The 24,041-nt window shown below is 41.8% G+C and overlaps 1 protein-coding gene across 4 annotated transcripts in view; it reads left to right on the forward strand.

Moving 5' to 3' along the window:
- ACBD5 (acyl-CoA binding domain containing 5) overlaps nucleotides 1–24,041 on the forward strand; it is a 48,773-nt gene that overhangs the window by 16,597 nt on the left and 8,135 nt on the right. For 2 of the 4 annotated variants that reach the window (XR_002093697.2, XR_009462685.1), the window contains 8 exons: nucleotides 6,723–6,857; nucleotides 7,736–7,936; nucleotides 9,302–9,408; nucleotides 13,409–13,685; nucleotides 16,579–16,778; nucleotides 18,581–18,699; nucleotides 19,208–19,258; nucleotides 21,001–21,110. Coding sequence is in view for 2 of the 4 variants with exons in the window: in XM_019498038.2 (XP_019353583.1) it covers nucleotides 6,723–6,857; nucleotides 7,736–7,936; nucleotides 9,302–9,408; nucleotides 13,409–13,685; nucleotides 16,579–16,778; nucleotides 19,208–19,258; nucleotides 21,001–21,110 (1,081 nt within the window). In the remaining 2 variants the exon portion in view is untranslated. The remainder of the gene's footprint in view (nucleotides 1–6,722; nucleotides 6,858–7,735; nucleotides 7,937–9,301; nucleotides 9,409–13,408; nucleotides 13,686–16,578; nucleotides 16,779–18,580; nucleotides 18,700–19,207; nucleotides 19,259–21,000; nucleotides 21,111–24,041) is intronic. The other 2 variants (XM_019498038.2, XM_006259634.4) reach the window with 1 other exon arrangement.

The raw sequence follows: 24,041 nt of genomic DNA on the forward strand, positions 1-24,041 counted from the left end.
TGCATGGAAACTTTGCTGTAGCAGCAGAAAGCCAGGACTTTAATCTTGACCTCAAAAATGTATGGGAATGCAATCATCTGTGTAACCTGTGAGGCTGTGATTAATCTGGGTATTGTAAAGAGCCCTTTAGCTACTAGGCTTTGAGTAGCCATGGACAAATATGTAATCTAGATGTTGGATTTTTGTTCAGCTTTTGTGGGGGAGCTTTTTTGACACAGGCTACACGGTCATTATAAAATCGGATTATAGGTGACCCAGGGTATTTTTAATTTCATACAAAACTTTGCTGTTCTTTTTGTAGACTGTACACTTTTCTTTTCCTGGTACAAGACACAGTGGAGCTATTGTGCCCTTTCCTTCTCAGTCTGTGGGCAGAGTGGACATTTGGTAGGCAAAATGCATCTCTCCTACGTGAAAGAGTATTAACTACCTATGCAGGAGTACTCATCCACCACAGGCCACATGATGTTTGCTCTCTGAAGGAAAGGGGAAGGCACAAACCGTGGAGGAATGTGGGAGGTGTCCATCTTATCTCTAACCTCTGCATGTGATGTGACCTAAAAGCAGAATGATGATATGGACTGGTTTATCTCATGTAAATGTCTTCATTGCATGTCAGTACACTTATTCCTCTGGCATTCATACCAGCCAGAACAGCTCATCATGGATGCTTATGGATTCTTTTTTTGTGGTGGAGGAACAGACCTAAATCCTGTACTATTTCTTATTTATTTATGATGGAAAAATGCAATAAATGGTGCCAGGCAACTGTACACCTGGCTGTGTAACACTAGTGCAACTGTGGTACAATGTTTTGTTTTATTTTTTTGGTAGCAGTGAGTTCCATGTTTTCTTGGACAAACTTTAAGGGCACTGAGTTGTACTCTAACAAAGTGGTAAGGAAGCACTAAAACCATCTGATTTGATTCAAGATGATCTTAAATTTGTTAAATTGTCCAAAAAAACACCGCTTTTCAAGGAATAAGGTTTACAAGGATTAATGAAGCTTGGGATACTCAGTGAGAGATAATAGGTACTGCAGTTGAATACATTAACATGATGCAGCCTTTTAGGAAAGGAAGTAAATGCTTATGAAGGTAAGTCAGAAGGAGCTCAAGATGGCAGAATCTAATTGCACAAACTGGAATTGAACCAGGACTCTTGTGCTAAGCTACCACTTTAAGTGAAGTGCTGTACATTTTTTTTTTTTTTTTAAATGGCTACAAACAATCAGTATCTGATTGACAGGGACAACAGAATATTACCTATGGGCAAGACTACTTTCTGCTGTATTTGAATGTGTCTTTGAGTTCTGCTGTCCAAATATCAACCTTGTGTAAGTTTAAGAGTGCTGAGGTAACTGCACATGGTGGTAGTCTTCTATATCCTGAGTTAACATCCTAGTGCTACAGTAACTGAGGGTAACTTTTATTAGCTTTTGCAATAGAATAAAATAACTGCTTTCATCAGTACCTGAGGCTTATGTAACCAGCTACGAGTTTATGGAACTTCTACTGCAGGCAGTTTGTGTATGCACTTAGTGAAAGAGATGATGATTCAAGTGAAACCTACCGTTAGTCTCAATGGGGCCACCCTGCCTTGCCTTTGAGTCAAATAATCTTGAAGAGACTGGCAGATGCACGGTTGTTACAGACTTGTGAGAGACTTGCACCAGTCCAGAAGGTCAACATTTTCATTTAGGGCTTTTGAAATGTTGCTGAGTAAACTCCAAAAGTGGGATGGCAACAGAGATAAGAAGCCAGGTTTTCTTCATAAGAGATTGCCCAAGCGTGCCATACCAAGCAAGCAGAGTTGTGGCACTCCTCTTAGGAGGGTGGCTTTTGTATTGCCTTTCCAAAATCCTTTTAGTAACTTGACATTTGAACTGACAAAAAAATATGTTGGCTTAGGGAAGACAATGGGGCTTTTCCCCTATTCTCATATCATGTGGTTTATATTTTATATCACTCTTGGTTCATATTATGCTGTGCTCTATATATAGTTCATTCTTTTTATCAAATATAGAGTCAGAAGAGGAAAAGAAACTAAACCAGTAGTATTGCAGCAACATAAAGGTGGACACTTTGCTTTTTGATTGGAATAATAAAAATGACAGGTGTGCAGGGAGATGTTCAAAACTAGCATAAAGTGAATCAGAGTTTTAAGTTTCCTTCCACACTTGTCTTTCCACACTGGATCATAGGAAATAGGGCTGGACAGGACCTTACAAAATCATCTAGTCCAGCACGTTGGTCAAGGCAGGATCATATCTGACTCTAAACCATCCTAGCCAGGAGTCTGTCCCATCTGCTCTTGAAAATTTCCAAGGATGGAGATTTCATAACTTCTTTAGGTAACTTTTTTCCAATACTTAACCATCCTCTGAGTCAGAAAGTTCTCAATTTCCAACCTAAACTTCGTCTGCTGCAGCTTGAGGTGAATTGTTCCAAATCTTGCCCCTTATTGCCACAAAGGTATGTTGCTCAAGGGATATCCAGGAGCACTACTACAGCACATGGGCTCCATAAATTCTTTTGGTGGCTCTAATTAGTAGTAGTCAATGGCACTTTGTCCAATTTCTCACTCGGAGGTAACGTTCTTAGGTAGGAGCACGAATAGATAGGGAGGAAGACGGTACCAATACCATTTTGAGTTCTGATCTTGTCAGGCCTAAGTTAAGCATGGTTGTACCTAGTGAGGGCTTTGGTAGAAAAATCATTCAAAATAAGAGTGCTATATAAGTGATGGTGATGTCAGAGTACAACATGAGCTGTGGCTCTCTAGACTTCAGTATTGAACTGATTCCTCAGTATGTTCTTTGGGAGCACTGTGCCACTCACATTACTGATTGGGTCAGCTGTAAGCCTGGATCCTGACTAATATCCCTTATTAAAATATTCCAAGCCATGTTTCAGGTCTGAGATTAGGGCTGTTAACTTTAGTGTTTTTCCTGAACTCCAACTTTGATAACATGCTGTTCAAATTAAAAGAGAATATGCTTAAATACTACAACTTCTGCAATACAAAAAGAAAAACAAAATGAACTGGTGGTGTGGGTGTATGTAACAGTAACCTGGGTAGAGTTAAAAGCCTACATCAGTGGTGGTTGAACCTGAGGCACCCCACCCCTCTAACTTTTGTGATTTGAGTGGCACCTAATTTCAAAATGAATTCATACATTACAGCAGCAGTGCTCAACCTTGTTTGCCAGCTGGGCAGTGCCCAGGCTGTCTATGGGGCAGGTCTGCCTGATGGTTCCATCTGACCTGGGGCAGCCGTGGCAGGACCCTGGCTGATGGCCACACAGAGAAGGGTTAGGGGACATCCTGTTTTCAACCAGACCCCTTTTGGGGGAGGGAGTGAGGGAGCGTGGCCAGCCCCAACCTGACCCACCAGGAGGAGAGGGGAGGCATAGCTCAGCCCCAACTTGGTCCCATGTGGGGAAGGGGCATGACCTGGTTCTGTGGGGGGGGGGGAGGGTGTCTCTGGCCTGCCCCTAACCCAGCCCCATGAGGAGGAGGAGAGGCCCAGCCCAACCCCAGGGGGGATTGAGGGGGAAGGGGGCTTGAACTGGCCCTACAGGGAGAAAGTGGCATGGCCCAGCCTCATCCGGCTATGGTGGCAGGGGAGGGCATTACTTGGCCCCAACCTACCGCATGGGGCTGGGGCTTGGGAATTTGGCAGTGGGGCCATAATTTTTGCTACCACTTCCATACTGCCAATTTTCCTGATCTGTAGGGAGCTCTGTGGGCTGGATACTTAAGGCTCCAACAGCCACATGTTGAACACCCCTGCATTACAGGGCTTACCTCATTACATAGGGGCTGACTGGTTAGGGTAGGGGATTATCCAGGCAGGGACAAGCCTGAGCTTAATTCATCTGCTTATCTCATCACACCTCATTTATCCCCTCACACTTTGTGGCACCCTTCAAAGTATCTGGCAGCACCCCAAAGAACCCCTACACTGTGATTGAAAATCATTCCCTTAGATTTTAGTTCTTCCCTGCCTCTGAAGCTGTATGGACAGTTGTACATGTGCTGGAAATTGCCCATTTTTTTGCAGTTTAATTGGGTCACACATTGCATATACGGGGTTTTTTGCATTTTTTTTTTTTCAATTTAAATGAGTTTGTTACATTGCAGAATAAACCACATCCCGATTTGTAGTTTAGTTTGCACTGTAGCTTCTTGTAACGTTACAGCCTTTAATCTGACGGCTGGCTGCCCAGTGTAGGAGCCGCGGACTGAAGACAGAAGTGGTAGGGGCCTGAACCTGGTTTTGTGTTTTTCTTCCCATGGAGTCTGCCCATGTCTCCTGTGGGCAGAGGGGCAAGCCACCATTGGGCTGAGCAGCCCCTGAGCTGTGGGGGGGCCCCTGTCCTTCCCTCCATGGCAGCGGTACCCCCTGGGGCCGCCCAGGTGGGCAGCTAACAGGCTGGGGGCTGCCCCAGCTTGGAGGAGCAGCTGCCGGATTCAAGTCTTCTCAGCCTGCCAGGGCTTTCAGTACCCCATGCACCACCCCTGCCACTTTCTCCAGCTGCCAACACACCCTGCCTTTCTCCTGCCACTTCCCTGTGCTGCCCCAGGGGCAAGCCAGCCCATTCCTAGGTGGTCCCAGGCGGCGGGGACAGTGCATGGGGTGTTGCTTCCTGGGCAGGCTTGGGGAAATGTTGAATCTGGCTGGATGCTGCTTCTGAGCTGGGGCAGCATCTAACAGGCAGGCTCTGTTTGGTGTGGGGACTGAGCCTGTCTTTTTGCAGAACCTGCCTGTGTCCCCCAGGGGAGCAAGCTGCTGGGAGGCCCTGAGCTCTGGGGGACCCCAGTCTTTCCCTCTATGGTGGCGGTGTTCACCAGGGTCATGTGGGTGGGCTGCTAGTGGGCTGGGGGTGCCCCAGCTCGGAGGCAGCACCCAGCCTAATCCAACTGTTCTTCAGGCTGCCCCAGCCTCCTAGCATCCTGCCTGAGCAGTTCCAGGTGGTACCACTGCCATGGAACAAAGCACCAGGATCCCCTAGAACTCAGGGGCTGCTCAGCCTACTGGCAGCTCGCACCATGCCCTCCTTCCCCCCGCCCCGGCTCTCCTCTGGACTCTCTCGAGCTTCTCCACACCCTTTCTGAATTGCAGAGCCCAGAACTGCATGCACTACTCCAGCTGTGGTTTCGCCAAGGCTGAGTAAAGCAGGTAGATGACTTCCCAGGTCTTGTTTGAGATGCATTAGAAGACACAGGCCAGAGTTTTGGTTGCTTTGCCAGCTTCGGCATCACATTGGTGGCTCATGTTCATCTTGTGGTCAATCGTGACCCCCCAAGTCTTTTTTGTACGCAGTGCTAGCTAGCGTAGCACTGCTAAGACTACAAGTGTGGTGTAGGTTCTTTCTCCCAAGGTGAAGTGCTTTCAGTGAAGTAGTTTTCCTGGCAAGGAAGCTTTCTTGCATGGGAGTATGGGGAGCAAGTAACTATATATTAATTTGTGGTCTTGCAGGCTGTAGATTCCAGGGGGTTTTTTTTCACTACTGAAAGCTTTGTTATAGTTGTTGTTTTTCTTACTTTGTGCTGACTAATGCTTAAGGGCTACCTCGAAGTAAGCAAAATTGAGACAGCACTTGACGATTACTGTGGGTTACATCTGCAAAACTAAAATGCTGTGTCTTCACTGTGTTTTTAGCTCAAGATAGTTGATGTGCATTAGATAACTTGTAGGCAAAAACCACGTTTTTAGAGAGGATGACAAGCCCTGAAACAAGAGGAGCGTGGGAGGCTGATCTGCCTTTCCACTTGAAGATTAGTTTAAGCACAAAACTCTGAGCACTGAATTACCCCGAAGCAAAAGTAGCAGGGCAGGTTTACCAGCTTTAATGTAATTGCATGTTATTTGCTGCTGGTAGTACACCCTATATTTAGGAATTAATTTCTCAGGAAGGTAATGTAAAATGGTTCTGTTAAGATTGGCAATGAAAATTGACAGAATTCAGCTTTGAAGTCGAAGTTCGAGAATGTAAGGATCCTGTTGTAATTCTACCCTTTTATTGCTTTGTACTTTTACTACGTATTGTTATTCTATATCCTTTAAATGTATGGTTTTCAATATATATAATCTGGTAGAGGTATAGAAACATTCTAAATTTCCTGTTCTCATTTTAAAGAACATTTACCCTGCAGTTGATTGCATATTGAGATAAAAAAATATTTATTTTAATTTGTGATCTGGGAGTGATTGCAGGTGTGGCATGCATGCATATATCAGTAGTTCTGGACTGAGTCAAATGTATATTCCAAGGAAATTTTGCTTTTTAAAATACTTACGTAACAAGACTTTCGAAAACATGTATTCTGTGTATTTATTTCAGCATCTAAACATTGGAATCTCTGCACCTGCATTTTTTTTTTAATGTGTACTTCTCCAGACAGATTAGTGTATGATTGTGAGTGGCTGCTTAAATCACTGTTGCAGCCTGCTTAAGTCACTCGGGCAAGTTATACCCTATGAAGAAATTCATCAGCAGTTAAAAAGATGTTGTAATTAATCTTCTTCATTTATATGGTTTCATTTAAAAGAATAAAACAAGGCTAAGGTGGAATTAACGTTGAGTCTATTTGGAAGATTTTCTCACCTGAAAATCCTATAGACAATGATTTAGTAATATTTTATTATAGAAATGTTAGCTTTAGAATAAGTATTAAGATTCTTGTTTGTTTGTTTTTTAATAAATCTGTCTTTAGACCTTGGCAATGCCTTGACTTCCACTCCAAATCCAAAGGCTTTGAATGGTAAAGCTGAAAGCAGTGATAGTGGAGCAGAATCAGAGGAGGAAGAGGTTCATGAAGAAGAAAAAGACCTACAACTAAATGCAAATGGTATATCTGCTAGTCTTGGATCCTTATATTTCCTCCCCTTTTCCCCCACCGAGTCTCAGGCCTTCTGTTCCCCTCTGCACCAGAAAATCTCAGAAGTCATGCATTATACTTGAGTAGATGAGTTTTTCTTCTTTTTAATTGAAGAACACACATGCTATGCATGAAGAATAACTGCACTTTTCAACCTGGATTGCAAGGTTAAGACTAAGGGCAACCCTGCAAGATGTTTCGTGAAAGCAGTCTCCTGAATGTTCACTAGCCTTGTTAATTTAAATATGTGGCTGTTCTCACTCCTTGCAGAACAAGGGCTTAAGAAATACTCTGTATTATTTTGTTTTAGTTGTGGAATTTCCTTCCCTTGTGTGTGTGTGTGTGTGTGTGTGTGTGTGTGTGTGGTTGTATTGGTGCAAATAGCTGCATAGGATATAAGCACAGACTTATTTAATCTTCAGTGGGGAAAACTTAAAGTGAGTTTTCAGTGATATTATTTTTGGGATTGTAAAGATTTCTAATAAAAAAGATTTGAATTTATGCATTTAGAACTTGATATTTGAGCGTTTTTTCTTCAAGAAAATTTGACATTCTCTCAAATTTCCTATTGAGGTCTATAGTGGATTTGCTGTGTATTTAAAAATGTTTGCTATCTAAGCTGAATTAAAGAAATGCATTTGAAACCTAAGCTTTTCAAAGGAACAAGAACTAAGCTGCGAAAAAGTTCAAGTAAAATTGTATATTTAAATTTGTTTCTGACTATTAAAGATATATTAAACTTTCACAGAGCAGATCAGAAAGTCAATTATTGAAAAGATGTTTTGCACCATTGGGCACATGGCTTTTTTTATTGATAACTTGCACAGGGTTTCATTGTTCTTTCATAGAATATAAGAATGTGAAGCCAGACTCAGCAGCTGCTAAAGATTTGGAACGTATTGTCACCAATGGCTGTTACAAGGACAGCTTTATTCCAGATGCACAGAATGGCACCCAGACAAAATCTGCCTTGAATGGCATAAATGTGGAGGAAGAATTAAAGAAAATGGAGCAAAGTCTAGAAGTAATTGATAACAATGTCCACCAAGGTATTGTCCTTACACGAATACATTATCATTTGCTCAGGGAATATTTCTTCTTAAACAAACAAAACAAAACTTTAGGGAGTCTCTGAATATGGAAGGCTGGAGACTGTGCAGGTGCCCTTCAGCCACAGAATCTTTAAGGGAAAAAAAAATTAAATTGGATTAAAATCAGAGTACAGGTTGAGATTCTCTAGATCTCTCACAGGAAGACAGAAAGTCCAAAACACATGTTACTTAGAGAAACTTAATTATTGTGTGTTTAAAATTTCATGTATTTTGAATCTGAAATGCAGTAATGAGGTGGAAATCATTTGAGATCTGTATTATTGTTCCCAATGGTTGTTTTCATGAGCTAAAGTTGTTGGGTTGGTTTTTTTTTTTTTTTTTTTTAAGCAGCATTTGACAACCTTTACAAGCTGGGCTGGAACAACTTAGCTCTGGTCTGCCGTGGGCTTTGCCTGTGTCTGTGTTTTGGGCCAGGCACTTCCCTCTGTTTCCCAGAGCCAGTACAGTTTCCAGATGGTGCACAGTGACCAGGCATCTGGAAGCTGTGCTGTCTCTACACGCTGCTGCTGCTGCTTGCCCTGTCCTCCACAATCTCTTGGCTGCAGTGTGAATACAGCTGGAAGCTGTGTGGCCCCAGTGCAGCTGCAGCCAGGGGTGGGGGAGACATGGCAGCGGCACATAAAATGTGTCTTCCAGTTGGCCACTGCAGCTCCTCACTGCCCATCTATGACATGGGTGTAGGCACAGATAAAGCCCTCCAGCTCCATGAGCCAGATCCAGTGGCTCCACATTACATATGTTGCCAGCACCTGCTCAAGAGTAGTGATTCTCAACCAGAGTGGTGTAAAATCTTGTTAAAGGGTGCTGGGAGGTGTGAGGAAATAAGCACAGACTCAGGCTCATCTTGGTCTGGCTGGTGCTCCATACCCAGTTGCCTTGCCCCTTTGCAACACAAACAAATAAATTAGCATTTGAAATGCTGGTCAATTCACAAAAGTTACAGAGGGGTGCCTTGAGTCTCTTAAAAAAAATAAATAAATAAAAAAAATTGAAAATTGTTGCTCTAGAGTACCAGTAACTTAATTCTAAAGTTCAAATCCATATTGCACTTAGGAAAGGAAGTGAAGCAAACAATGAAAAATAAATCTCTTTATAATGGGTGAGCACCTAATACTTAAGGATGTTTCGCCCTCAAAGTAATTTTTTATAATCTGATTTATATAACATCTATATTTCATATACTCTGTGAAACAAGATTACCATACAAACAGTATGAAGTGCAGCCCACTTAAATATTGAGTTATTGCTTTATGTTTGCCAGAACTGCATATAAGTGTTTGGCCATCTATTAATTATGTACAGGTACAAATGAAGAGAGTGTTGAAGAGGTCTCAGGAATTCAGCATTTGACAAGTGATTCAGACAGTGAAGTTTATTGTGATTCTATGGAGCAACTTGGACAAGAAGAGGTAAAAGTTATACTAATAGGTAAATTTTTAAAGCAGTATGTAATAAATTTAGCAACTCTTCTTGATGTGAACTAAGAACAAAAGAAGATGCATATAAATTATATCTTGCACCTCTAAATGTTTGAGCTCCATTTTCAGTGATTTACTAACAAACAATAGGATACATATTAAGTCTCTTGCACAGCCCCCGGTACTCTGTATCTCATGGTCTTCATAGTATCTCACAGTACCTAATAATACTTCTTTGAGCTAGGAAAGTTCTGTTATCCCTGTCTTGCCCACATTGACGTAGGGCAGATGCATAGAAACAAAGGGCCAGATCAATAAAAGGGTTTAGGCATGATAATGTTAAATTTTGCCATTCCTGACTTCGAGTTGTTTGTTTTTTTAGAGTGGAATTCAAAATACCAAGTTAGGCACATACATTCCCTATGCAATATGTGAGCTAAGTATGGCTAGAAATAGATGTCAGTGAATGAAGCAGATCAGCTGATCTGCTTGAATGGGCCAAACGCACATTGCTTCTTGTACGTCACCATCAAGGACAAAGGTGATATGTTTCCCTTGGGCTTACGGGGCCTGGTTCTGCATGCCCTAGGAATTCCCAGGCAGAATTGGGTGCCTCTGTCCCTGAGAGCACCTGCCTGGCTTTCCTCACTTACCCAGGTGTGTCCTTGTAGCTCCAAGGGGCAAGTCTGGATAAGCAGGGAAAGTCTGGGTTTCTCAGCTTATCCAGACCCCACCTGAGATCTTTGGGGACCCATCTGAGTAAGTGGGGAAAATAGGGCTTTCCCCTCTCACCAGGATCCACTTCTGGCATCTACAGGGGCAGGTCTGCGTAAGCAGGGAAAGCTTGACTTTCCCCACTTACCTAGATGAGTCCTCAGAATTTCCAGTGTGGACCTCCTGAGTAAAACCAGTTTCCAGTGGAGGCATAGAGCACTAGGGATTCCTCAGGTCCTGTGCCTTCATGCTGGGAACCATGGAGGCCTTCCCTGTTTACGGAGACTACTGGAGAGCAGTGGCCAGTCTCTGTAAGTGGGGAACCCTTACTTCACCACTTACAGATGGGTGCTCCAAAGTTTCCTGGGGCACCTCTCTATAAGAGGGGAAAAGTAGGCAGTTGCTTCAGGAGTTTTAAGCCTCAGGGTCCTCAAGCCTCAAGAGGACCTGCCTGGAGTGGCTGGACAGTGCAGGCAGCTCAGGCTGCCCACGCTCTCCCACCACCAAGGAAATAGATGTCTGCCACAGTAAAGCTGCAGACTGCTACCTTTTGTCACACCACTGATTTTTCTTCTGATGCGGTATGACAAAGGGTAACAATGTCTATTTGCTCAATGCTTGTGCTGCCATAAAAATATTTATGGTGACATAAATGAGACATCAGGTGCCATGTTTCTACCCTTGAGAGTAGTATTTATATAGGCTGTTCATGACAGGGTTACCACAACCAGACAACAGGAAATGCTGAAGTGAGGGTGCGTCTGAAATTGTTTCTCTGTCTCCTGAGTTAGGTGCCCATGTGAGATTGGAATTCAAAGCCCCAAACCCCTTTTGGGTTTTAAGTCCATGTTAAAGGGGAGAGTTCTCATCCCTGCTTCTAGTTTAATCTTTACTCTGGATTTGTGCAAAAAAGCTGCCTCTAGTTGACCTAGCTGTGAATGGGTCATTTGGAAAAAGGAGTCAGCTGTTTGATGTGATATCATCCACCTCACTCCTTCATGTCCTATTGGTTGCAAAAAATGGTGTGCCTTAATTATAGAAGACTTATGGCCTGGTAGGCTTAAGAGAACACTGGATCTTTTTAATATTAGAGTAGATGGTAGTGGGTTATTGCATTAGTCTTTCAAACTTGGGAAAGATTCAGGTTGCTGTCTTAAACCAAATTTAATGAGAAGTTTGGCAGACTCATCCTGTTGCCTGCTTGCAGTCTTAGAATCAATATAGACTTCATCTTCACTAGTAGGTTTTCTTGAAATGCCCAAGATTGGGTCTGAGGGAGGGATTAGATAAGTGTCCAAGCTTTGTCATCCTTTTTTTGCTTAGTGGCAAGGTTATTTTCTGCATACTGTAAAAGAGGAGGAAGTCTTTCCATTTGAAAAATTGAATTTAAAGAGAGTGCTTGATATCAAAGAGGTTTTTACTTTTAAATACCAATGTGGAAAAGTTGCACAGGTGAGTTGGAATTGGCTCCTTGTATTGCGAGGCTGTGATTGCCTATATTTTGCAACATTTGTAGGTGTAAGTGCCCTAGGCTTGAGAATTAAAATGTGAAGTGTGCAGCTACACATCTAAATACTTTCTTAAGGGCTTCATATGACATTGAATGTTATCTCTTGATCTAGAACAGCTATTCTACATATTAATGAAAACAAGCTCTTGATGTATATGATACTTATTACTAAAAAAAAAATAATAATAATTTCCTGAATATTTAAAAAAAAAAAAAAAGTACCTTCATCCAACTTCCTGTGTTTAGTCAGCTGGTCCCAGTATTGTTTTTAGCCTGTTGTCAACACTTAGCGTGCAGTTTTTTTTAGGAAATCAGTGGTACAAGTGGATGTTTGCATAGCTACAATATTGAACAGAAAATTGTGGTTTAATTATCTTCAGTAACAACTAGGGTTTTTTGGTGTATAAAAAAACCCTGAGTTTTTTTTTTATTTCAAGTTGAACAACTATTTCTATTGTGTGGTTCTATTTAAATATGAATAATAGTGGAAAAGTAAACATGGGTCATGGAATAAATAGCATCTTGCCTTCACTTCTGAGCGGAACCTGGACCACATTAAAACAATTACGGCCAACTTTATTTTTGAGGGGAATGAGGCATTATAATAGACTTTGTTTGATTAGCCACTCTTCTCCTACTGGATGTGGCGTGTTGTGGCATGCATCTTGTTCCACCGACTGGGTGCCTAAGTGTGAGCTTATTCTACCCTGCTTGTCTCTGAAAAATTAACTTGTCTACTTTTGTAACACGTCTTCGTCTAGCATAAAGACTAAGTTCCAAAAGTGAGGAGGAAGACCCACTAACCTGCTGCATTTTTGGTTTTTCAGGGACATGAGCAGGTAGAAATGGAATTACCCTTAGGCATCTAATAGGTGAAATTAGGATCTGAACTTATGTGCATCAAGATGACATTGCAAATATCATGTGAGTTTGGGAATGTGTATGTTACCATTTCTCTAGTCTTTATCATGTCACCCCCTTCTGCATATATGCATAATCTTAAATCCTATGGTAGTGCAGATTTAAAGAAGGCAGTTGATGTTATTCACACTCTTTTTATGAAAGTTGTAAGTTTCATGTTCAAATAATTGTAACCTAACTGCAAATATCTCACGCTGTTCACATCAGGTATTGTGATTAAATTATCACAGTAACATTGCGAGCCAGTTGAAGTTACAGCACCAAATTTAGATCAGAATCTATAGCATAATATTATAAGGAGAATTGAATATTGTTCTTTTTATTTTATTTTATTTATTTTCAAGTGTAAATGTTAGTGATTTGAATATCATAGGTTGGTAGTACCTGAATCTAAAATAATTCACACTGCATCTTACCTCTTCAAAGTACTAGTCAAGTCCGTTGATCCAATCTTTATTAATATTCCAAATACAATCTTAAGAGAAGTCCAGATGAAATTTAAATGATAACTAACTTAAACAATTTAAGTATTTAAACCTTTTCACAAACAGCAAATACTAAACTTCAAAACATCTAAAAGTGTTGAGGATAGACAGATGACTTGTTATCCCCATTTTATGGATGGGGACGTTAAGGCTGAATAGGCTTTTGAATGTGAGTAGGTTACCTAGAAAATAATAAAAAATGTCTTGTAGGATGGCGGTTGCTTCTGGAGGGATGAAACTCTCAGTAACGGGAAAGTTTTTAACAAAATGGAAAATGGGACACTTCATCCTCTGATTTAATAACTCAAATTTTGTAAAGTATGTGCTTTAGGATTAACTAGATACTGCTGTTAATTTGTAGCCCTTGGAAATCATTACATCAGCCAGAGGACCTTTAAAGCTCTCATCCCATTTCCTGGAAATAGATCCAAGTTATCTATTGGAAAGTGCTGATTTTCCTGAGCACATTCGCATGACCTCTGGGAATTTCAGGGTTGAGGATATAAAAGAGGCCGCAGTTGAAGGAAAAGGTGAAGTTAAATGTGGGGGAGAAGATGGCAAAAGCAGCAATGGAGGCCCTCACAAAGAGAAGAAAGGTGGAGAAAAAATGGATTTCTATGGAGTCAGAAGAGGGAGAGGTACTGTGTGCTCATCACTTACTTCTCTTGTGACGCGCGCGCGCACACACAGCAGAGATACAAAATAATTTGCCAGCATTGAATGCTAGAGCAGTCGTGCTTGCATCTCTTCTTCCATCACTGTATTATTACAATAAATACTGCAGCCCTAAATTTCAGTGGGTAAAGATTGTGTACTTTCAGGATCAAATAAAAAATTCTGTATGAGAATCAGAAAAGAGTATTTTTACACTGAAGAGTTAACTTGAGTCAACCACATAATACATGTATGGGACTGTTTTGGTTTCACTTTAAATGATGCCTGGAATTGCATCTCTGTATTTGAAAGGCATTCAGCCTTTCATTTAATCTTCAAACCAGATCTGCCCATGAGATGTTTCTCAGCATGTTAGATTTATATTTTTAGTTTAAATATTTTTTTACTTTACCTCGGGTGAGGCCATAAGCTATCCTAGAAATCCTAGAAACATTTGCTTGTTATTGTATTTGGTTTGGTTATAGTTTAACCACATCTTCTTATGAGTATGATGTTATCTATCTTATCCTAATATGTGCATGTCTTCCTCATATCTGAATTATTTAGTCACTGTAATAGTCAAAATGCATATATTGCATAATGGACCTCAGTAGATACTGAAACAAGATTTCCCCTTTAAAAGTTGTATATTCTAGAAAACCAGATGGAACTTGGAACAGATGTTTATAAATGACTCCTAAAAACCACACTAAAATGGGCATATTATCTGATAAGTGAAAATGACTTTCTGAAGTTTTCTTCTAAAACAGGGTTTTGTGGGTTTTTTTTGTTGGGGGGGGCTTGTTTTGTTTTGTTTTTGTTTTTCTTAAATAAAACACATGTCTACTATTTAGCTCCCTTATTTTTCAGTTGGCACCATCAACCCTTATTTACAGAAACTAAAAGAATCCTAAAACTCACTCTAGTCTGAAAAATGATCATGAAGAACATGCCATATATTTTTTTGCATACCACACGCCTCCAAAATAAGACTTGTGCTTTGCATTTTGGAAGATAGAATGAAAGATATTTCGAGTCATGGTTGCATAGAGCCAGGGACAGAGCCTGATATTTGGGACTTGAGGAAAGGCACTTGGGGCTCCTATACACAAGCACAGAGGCTGCTCTGACATGCTGGAATTCCAGTGCATCGGAGGAGACTCGATTAAATCGAGTCTGCTTGAGCATGGCAGTTGCATCTTGTGTATCAGCATCCCCATGCTTAAAAATGGCAGTGGGGGCGCTTGAACTAAAACTCGCCGATTGAGCTTTAGTTCAAGTGCCCCACCGCCATTTTTTAAGTGCGGGAATGCTGATTACAGGAGGTGCAGCGATGCTTTAATTAGAGCTGATCTTGGAGCTGCTTTAATTAAAATGCTGCCCTACCCTAACCCCCCCTCCCCCCCCAAATGCACACATAAAAGTGCCCTTGATGATCAAAAGTAGCTCTCCCAGGTATAGACTTGGTCCAGTAAAAGATACCAGAAAAATCCTCCCCTCCTAATCTTTTACTCGCTCTCTCCCTTTCCTGCTCAGGCACAAGCTATCTTTTCATAGCTGAACTGTGAGTAGCTCTTGGCTGCCCATCTTTTGTACCTGCAGCTAAAGACTGGACTCCTGGGCAAAGCTAAGATTTTGAAAAGTGCTAATGTAGTCTGCAGGGCTGTGAAAGGAGAGGAGATACCAGGAGTAGCTAACAGACAGCAAAATTGCCAAAGAAAGGATAGCTTGATTAGGGGAACATCAAGATGCATTATAAAGGAGAAGGTTGTTTACATTTGTAGATTGAAGTGCTATTAGCAGGAATCGGGTAGTTTTTATAAGCCATGAAGCTAATTGCATCAGCACTGTCTGAATAGAAATACCATCACTGGGCAGCTGATTGTAAACTTTGGGTAGAGCAGGGATTCAAGCAGGTGCAACCATATCAGTGGCCGCTCCCCACGAATCTGCCCCTGTTGGACTCTGTCCTTCTCTGTTAGCAGTTGCTGGAGGGAAGAGAAGGAAAAGCAGCAGCAGCCATTTTACATACAAGTGTTCTCTATGCTTCTGTTCTGGGCAGAAAAATCAGATTCACCATTTATGACATGCACTTCAATTTTGGAAGGCTAACTTCTGGAGAAACGTTGAGTGTAGTATGCAAATAAATATAATATTATGAAATTTATACATATTTTCCATTTTTTTTTTTCCACCTTATTCCTTCTTGTAGCTCAGAGGCAGAGACATGTTAGTCACAAACAACTTGGAGAAGTACATTAAGTTGGGGGAAAAAAAAATTTTTGCACTCCTGTTTTTCCTTCCTCACTGTTCCAAAATGCCTTCTCTATTCCAGTTTAATCGCTGTAAGACTTCCGTATGCAAGGGCATTTTCCATCTGCCCTTTATGAAAAGTCAGTGTGGATAAAGTTACTGTCTCCTAAATTGGGCAGAGGGACCTCCTGTTTTTTGCTCAGACAATTTTTAGATCCTGAGATATAGATTCATAGATGTTAGGGTCGGAAGGGACCTCAATAGATCATCGAGTCGGACCCCCTGCATAAGCAGGAAAGAGTGCTGGGTCTAGATGACCCCAGCTAGATACTCATCTAACCTCCTCTTGAAGACCCCCAGGGTAGGGGAGAGCACCACCTCCCTTGGGAGCCCGTCCTAATAGTTTATAGGACTCTTATACACTTTCCTGCAGGTGACACTTACAATTAAAGAGATGCTTTGCCATAATATCTTAAAATATTACTACAGTATTATCTTGGTTCTTTTTTTTAGCTATTGAGAGTAAAATATATAGAGGATAAGGGTGTTAAGGATTGGTTGGCAAAGCAACAAACATTTTTCAGTAGAAGCAACATCATTCATCTATTTTGTTTTCCTTACCAGGGTACAGACTGCAACCTCTGGGTGATGGTGCTCAAGGTGGACAGATGGGAAGTGGAGGGGATGGTGAACGGTGGGGATCGGATAGAGGGCCAAGAGGCAGCCTCAATGAACAGATTGCGTTAGTGCTCATGCGGTTACAAGAAGACATGCAGAATGTTCTTCAGAGACTGCATGCACTAGAGGCACTGACTGCCTCCCAGGTAAATTTAGCTGAATGATTTATTATACAATAAAGTAAAACTTGAGAGAATTATCCTGCCTAGTTGTAGCCTAGCTAATCTATTTTAGCTACATGTAAATATCTCAAAAGTAGTGGTGTTATTTAGATTTATATCTTGTATATTTTTATGCTCTTCTGACATTAGAAGATATCTAAAAAAAAAAAAAAAAAATGTTTTTTCACGTCTTACATTTTACAACTTATTCTCACATAGGACTTGGCTATACCTGATCTCAACCGCAACACAGTTCAAATATTTTTTTTATATGTTGTTAACTTTATTAGTTCATTCCTCAGTTATACGTCATTGTAGTCATATAGGAATTTTCATGAAGGCTTACTTGAAGTCTATAAAAATACTACAGTGAACATATGAATTTAGATAAATGAACATATTGTCATATCCTGGAAAAGGGAATAATGCTTCCAAGACTTTTGGGAGCAATGACTAAAATTTGCAAAATAAAATTGTCACTAGAAATAAAGATGCATTAATGATTTAGTCAGTTAGTAGTATTTAGTCAGACTACCATATTTTTTCATACAGAACACCCTGGAATAAAATACACATGTTGTTATTCTTGGGAAGGCAGGATGAAGAAAAAAAGATATTTCTAGTTACGGCAGCATGGAGCAGGGACAGAGCTAAAAAGTCTGCAGGGCTGTGAAATGGGAGGAGGGAGACTAGGAGGTGCTAGTAGATAGCAAAGTTATCAGAAGAAAAGTTAGCTTGATTAGTTGGAACTTCAAGAGCATTAAAAAGGAAAGGTTGTTTTTAACATCTGAGGAGTGAAGAACAATGAACCATTAAGTCAGTTGACTCCCTCAGCTTCCTAAAAAGAAATTCCATTGCTCCACTGGGATTTTTGATTTTTAGAGCAGGAATCAAAGCAAGGAGGGGCATCTATTCTGGGCAAAAAAACCCGGTTTCCTCCCTTAATGCTCTCCCTTCCAAAATTAGAGTGCCTGTCTTATGTGCAAGAAAATACAGAAATACCTACTGCACCTATGAACATGCATTAGAGATACAGTAGATAGTTTAGAGCTTTTCATTAGACATTCTCAAAGGACTTTCAGAGGAGGTTAGTGTAACTATTCACGTGGTACAGAGGTGGAAATTGATGTTTTTGGGCAGCTACTAATTATTTGTTGTCAATCCCCATCTAATTCCTCCACCTCCAAAAACAATCCAGTTCTTACTGGAATATCACACCCCACAACTAGAGGACAGTGTTTTTTTTTTCTCAGAAGTTTGGGAACATTTTAAACACTATCCCCAATATAATCTGTTTCTGATTTTGTTGTTTACTGTCATGACTTGTATTAATTCTAAATAGTCTAGCTGTTAGTTTTCAAATTTTGCTTTTTGTTGGCCTTGTTGTATATAAAGATAGGAAATTCACACTCAAATATAAAGTAGTCAGGGAAGAGGTTGATTTGGAGTTTATTATAACGGTAATATGAACTCTGATTCATGAAGTTCGTTAAATTTATGATTAACCTGTTGCCCATGAGTAATCCCATTGAAACTACTCATGAACATAAAGAGAGATTTGTTTTAAATACTTTTCTGAAGCTTCTTGTGAAAGACACTTTAACTTAAGGACTTACAAAAAAAACTAGAACTCTTGGTTCCAAAATGATATCTTTTATTAGACCAACTGGAAAATGGCAAGAAAATTGTCCTTTTCTGCAAACTTTCGGGATCAAAGTTAAGGACTGTGTGTTATGCCTTGGGCAGAATATAACCCCAGTAATTCTGACTCCTTATACACTTGGTAGGGCAGAAAAAGATCCTGTGACACCAATGTGCATACCTGGAAATGTCAGGATTCAGTGTTCTCTCCCTTCATTTTAATTCCTTTCCTGCTACCCAGGCCACACATGAGGAGTTATCACTGGTAAATAAAATTAGCATTTGACATGTTACATTGTTTATAAATACCATCAAGCTGCTACTAATTCTTGGGTGTGCTGCAGCTGCTGGGCCGAGTCTCTTCACCTCTGACAAAGATTGTGGCATGGAAGATGCGGAAATATGAAGTGGTGTGATGCTAGGACCATGGGGAGGGGACCCAGGAAAAGAATGACTGGGTGTTAGATGGAGTGACGCACAGTGCCCTGCTCTTGGGACATATAGAATAAAAGTTGGAAACCATGGTGTAGAAGATGGGTTCCATGCAGCATGTTTTAGGTCTTTACATTAACAGAGCTAAAAAAATCACTTTCTAGGAATATCTTATTACATGGGTTTATGAATGAACAGTCATGTACAGCTTCCCAGATCTGCCATGTAGACAGTATGTAGTACCTCAGCAACATAAATAATTTTATATAATTAGTTTACAAAATAGAAAAAAATCAAACTAAGTTTTCAAATTAAATACTATCCTTATTTTGTGCTTAAAGGCAAGAACTGTGGCACTACAATCAAATTATCAACCAGTCACAGCAGCTAAGGTAAGACCCCCCCCCAGTTTTTTAAAATACAATGTGTTTGGAACAAGAAAAAATGACCTTATAGCTTTAGATTTCTTAAAATGGGTTTTTAATTGTGTCTGCCCCTTGGATTAAAGGGATGAAATAAAGCTTTTTAAAATGCAGTATCTGAAAAAAATATTTGATCAATTGAGTGTGAGCTATCTTCTTTTTATGCAGATTGTTAGTGTTTTGATTTTTGGTATAGTATGTATTTATTTAAGATTATGCCACCCTTCCTAACAAAGGCTCATGGCATCTTTATATTATTAGAATAAAATAAGTTTTAAAACAAGAGAACAGAACAACTTATAAAAGCAAGTAGAATATTAGAATGGAATATAAAACAATATTCCAGCTTAGCCTTGCTTGCTAAAAGCTTGCCCAAATAGGAACGTCTCAAAGCACTTCCAGAAGATACAGGTTTCCCTTGATTTACTTGGGTTCCATATATGTGAATGCATTCTTATGCAATCATCCTTTTTCTACCAAAAATTCCTTATATGCGAGGTAAATTCACTCTTATGTGTTCAGGGCTCCACTTGTCCCCACTCACCCCAGCTCCTGGGCTGTGCTGTGCCATGGTGCAGGCAGGTGGTGTCAGCTGCTCCCAGGGTGAGTGGGGAGAAACAGAGCCCCGGGATGTTTGGGGCACAGTGCAGCCCAGTGGCTACAGGCAGCTGGCACTGGCTGCTCCTGCGGCTGCTGCAGCAGGGACTGGGGTGAACAGGGAGAAGCGGAGGCCTCGGGCTGCAGCAGGCAATGGGAACTGTTAGTGGGTGCGGGACAGGGGGAAGTACATGCTCTTGCTGTTGTGCGCCTCCTGGGAAGGCTGCGGGCTGCGCCAGGCTCTTCCTGGGGGTGGGGCCTGGATCTGCGCATGGATTGACAGTAGGCTGCCACTGCGGGCTGGGGCCGGCAGCACCACTGGGCAGCTGTCAGGCAGGTTGTGGGGGCTACAGTGAATTTTGGGCTGGCAGCAGCCCACCTCCCAGCGCCGCTGCCACCTGCCTGGAGTGTTGGGACGAGCCTGGTGCTGCCGGCGGCCCCAGCCTTGCTTCCAGGAACAGGGCAGCAGTGCTGGGAGGGGGGGCTGCTGCCACCCCAAAATCCACTGTAGCCTCCCGCAGCAACCTGTCTGCCAAGTGCCGGGGAGAGCCCAGTGGCATTGCCAGCCTCAGTCTGCGGCGGCAGCAGGCTGCCGTCCTGCGCACAGATCCGGGGGCCCACGCCCCCCTGGGAAGAACCCAGTGCAGCCTGAAACCCTCCTGGGGAGTGCATAGCAGCAAGAGCCATGTCCTCCCACCCCGTGCCTCCCCACCCTGCACCCACTCAGTTCCTGCTGCTTTGTTGCCTGCTGTAGTCCCGGGAGCTGCTGACGGGCTGTGCTGCACCCCTCCCCAAGTCCCAGCCTTCCTCCCGCAATCACTGCCATGGGGATGTATCCCTTTTTGTTCCATTGTAAACTAGGTTCGCTTTTTGCAAATTCAATTTATGTGCCATTCTCTGGGAGTGCATGTACTGCAGTAATTGAGGAAAGTCTATATTGAGGTTCAGCTGCTCATTAGCCTTAAGCAAACTTGGTAAAATAGTAGTAGAAGATACCAGTAGAGGAGGAGGAGTAGTAGACCATAGTATTTAAGTATACTAAAAAGGAATGTTGTATTAGCATTCAATATGCTGGTAAAAAATGGTAACCGTGGTTTATATTTTGTTTTACTTAGAGACCATCATGGTGGCCCTTTGAAATTTCTCCTGGTACTTTAACCTTTGCAATTGTATGGCCCTTCATTGCTCAGTGGTTGGTGCATATATACCTTCAAAGAAGGCGAAGGTAATGACTTATAGTTCGAGAATACATTTGTTTAGGTTTCCAGTTTTTCAAAAGATGTGGTACATACTTTGTAGGGAACAGTGCAAAGGAGACTATTGCCTTCATGTCATGGAAAGAGCATAGTATTGCATCCCATAGGGTTTTTATGTGAGGATGGGGAGAGGATGCTAGAGAATTCACAGCTAGAGCTCCTAAAAATCCTGCATTTCCTTGAGCTTTCAAAATGGGACTAAACTGAAAAAGTTCTGTGAAACTTGCTGTAAATGCTCAGGGTGATGAGTTCAAGCAAACTGTGTATGAGAGATTTTGTAAGAGCCAGAGATGTCCATCTTCAGGAAGATATGTGAACTTATTTCCAAAGAACAGAATGGATGTTGAGAGATTATTACCAGAAATATACAAGAAATGCTAGAACTATTAGTTTTTCCCTCAGGGTCAGGAACTTTTGAGGGCTGTTTTAGAAGACAACTTAAAAAAAATTTCTTCTCCTGTAGAATTTTAAACCTAGGAAAACATTTACTAATGTAACTCTGCATGCATAATACACGATGAAGAGCCAGTGGATTTTACCTAACTAAATATTACCCTTTTGTAAAATGAAATAGAGCAATTCCTGTATCATTTGAGTTGTCTCCAGTGTTATGAGGAGCCTCTTTCCCTCGTGCCATGGTTCTTGTCCATCAGATTTCTCACTGTAAGTGGGGATGGTTCCTTTAAAGAGTCTCTCAGTGTTCAAATTTTAAGTTCCTTATTCTGTTTTTCTCTCTGGTCTCTCATCTCCACCCTTATTACTGCTTTTACACAGCTAAAAGCTATTTTTCAGTGTTTTTGATACCTTTTCAGTCTACACTGTCTTGATCAAGGGATTGGAGAACATTCTGCCAAATGACAGTTGACCCACTTTTAAATAAGAGGTGCTCAACCCTTCAAACCTCCATTGCATCCCCTCTACTTCTCTCATCTAAGGTTGGGAAGTTCAAATTAGCCTTTATTCAGAGTTTCTCTCCCTCCTCCTCTTTCTGCGTTGTTGTCTCTTACTATATTTACTTTAAGTAACTTTTTAAATGTAAACTTTCATATTAAATTGGCGTCCTCATTTAAATAGGTGGGTATTTAAAAAACTGCAGTAACAGCAATTTTGAAATAAAACCATTGTGTGTGTGTAATGATCACTTACTGGACACAACTTCTCTACATAGTTGCCCTATTTTGCAACACTGGTTTTCCAGTGAGAAACAAATTTCTTGATATGGTGTCTCAAAGAAGTTTTTTGGTTGCTGTGACAGCCACTCCAGCACTGGATTGCACCTCTGCATCACAGCACAGTATTGGGACTATAGTGATGTGGTACAATTTCAAAGACCTGTGTCATGTCACAGGGGATGGTCAAGTGGTGTATCGACACCCCTTATGGACTGTCTGGCATCTGTCGACCTGGTTCCTGGGAGCCCCCTCCCTTACTCGCCTGTCATGATTTTGGTCTTTTGGGAATCTATGTCAGAAGATGGCTCACGTCATCTGAAGTACCACAGATTGTGGCCTGGCTGCCCCACAATTCTCATACCACCTCGTGCCTGGTGGATTTTATCAGTGGTCTGTGACCTCCGCTTTAACCACGCTTATGCTTTGCAGATGTTGCCACTTTGTCATGTCAGTGGGACCCACAGGCCTAGTCTTATTTCAGACTACTTTCAGCCCCAGTGTTTCTTGTTGGGACTTTTCAGCTTCTGCCCCACTGCTCTGGCCTACACCCACTGCCCTGGTATGGTTTCTGGGCTCCAGCCCTGTTGTTAGTTGGAGTCTCTGGATCTCTGGCCCTGCTCTCACTCTTGGGGATGCTGGGTCTCTGACCCTGGTCCCTGTCTCTCAGGGCTAACTTGCAAACTATGCCTGCTCCCCACAAATTCAAACTGCATGTGCCACTCTGGCACCTCCAAATACCCCTTTCTAGTCCCAACTTGGTCCACCAGTAATAGCCATAACTAAAACATAAGCACCTGGATAAACTTAAAACTGTGAGCCTACTAGCTGAAAAAGTAAGTTCTCAACCCCCTTTAGTTGAAGGCTTCATTTGCAAGCAGTTGACAATTTTCTCCCTCCACTTGGGTGGGAAGCTTTTTTTTCCTTTTATCTTGCAGTCCTCAGGGTGAAACATTCCTGAGCAGTCACTCCACCAGCATCTGTTTTGGGCAGAGCTCCTGCCCCTCTGCTAGCTGGGCCAGCCTGCTTTTGCTCATGTCCTGGGTTTTTTGTTTTGTTTGGGTTGGTTTTTTTTTAGACTCCCTAAGCCCAACCCCTCTTCAGGTCAGGTCATTGGCAATGCGTAGGGGGTGTACCCCCTAAAAGCGCCACCAATGTTGTTGGTGGTCCCTGTGGGTGGTCACCTCTTGCTGCCTGTTGTCCCCTGCCCCCCTTTCCAAACACTACTTATGCTTTGGCACCCAATGGGCACACATTTTCTGGTACTTCAGGTTATTTTGCAAAACAGTGTAGATACTGCCAGTGCTTATTCCTACTTCCTTCACTAGTTCAGGAATGTGCAGTCACCTGTTTGCATGCACAGCAGCACTGACCTTGACAATGTTGTCCTCCATCATAGTTGCACTGGGGCATCCTACCTGGAGTTCATCCACTGCAGATGTGCAGCTGTCTTGGAACATCTCCACCCACTTAAGCCTTCCATTGAGCCATAGTTCTTACCATATTGTGCCACAACTCTACATTTAATTTCACCAGGTGGCACACCTTCCACCTACAAAAAACTATTGACTGAACGCAGTTCTTCTTTGGTATGCACTGGCAGCTTCACGGCCATGGTTTTTTTTTTTTGTGTTCACTCGTCACACGTGCTCAGTACAAAACAATAGGTTTCATAGACATTAGGGCTGGAAGGGAACCTCGGAAAATTGAGTCCAGCCCCGTGCCGGTGGG

The sequence above is a fragment of the Alligator mississippiensis genome, chromosome 5 (genome assembly GCF_030867095.1).
Source record: "Alligator mississippiensis isolate rAllMis1 chromosome 5, rAllMis1, whole genome shotgun sequence".
Classification (NCBI taxonomy): Eukaryota; Metazoa; Chordata; order Crocodylia; family Alligatoridae; genus Alligator; species Alligator mississippiensis.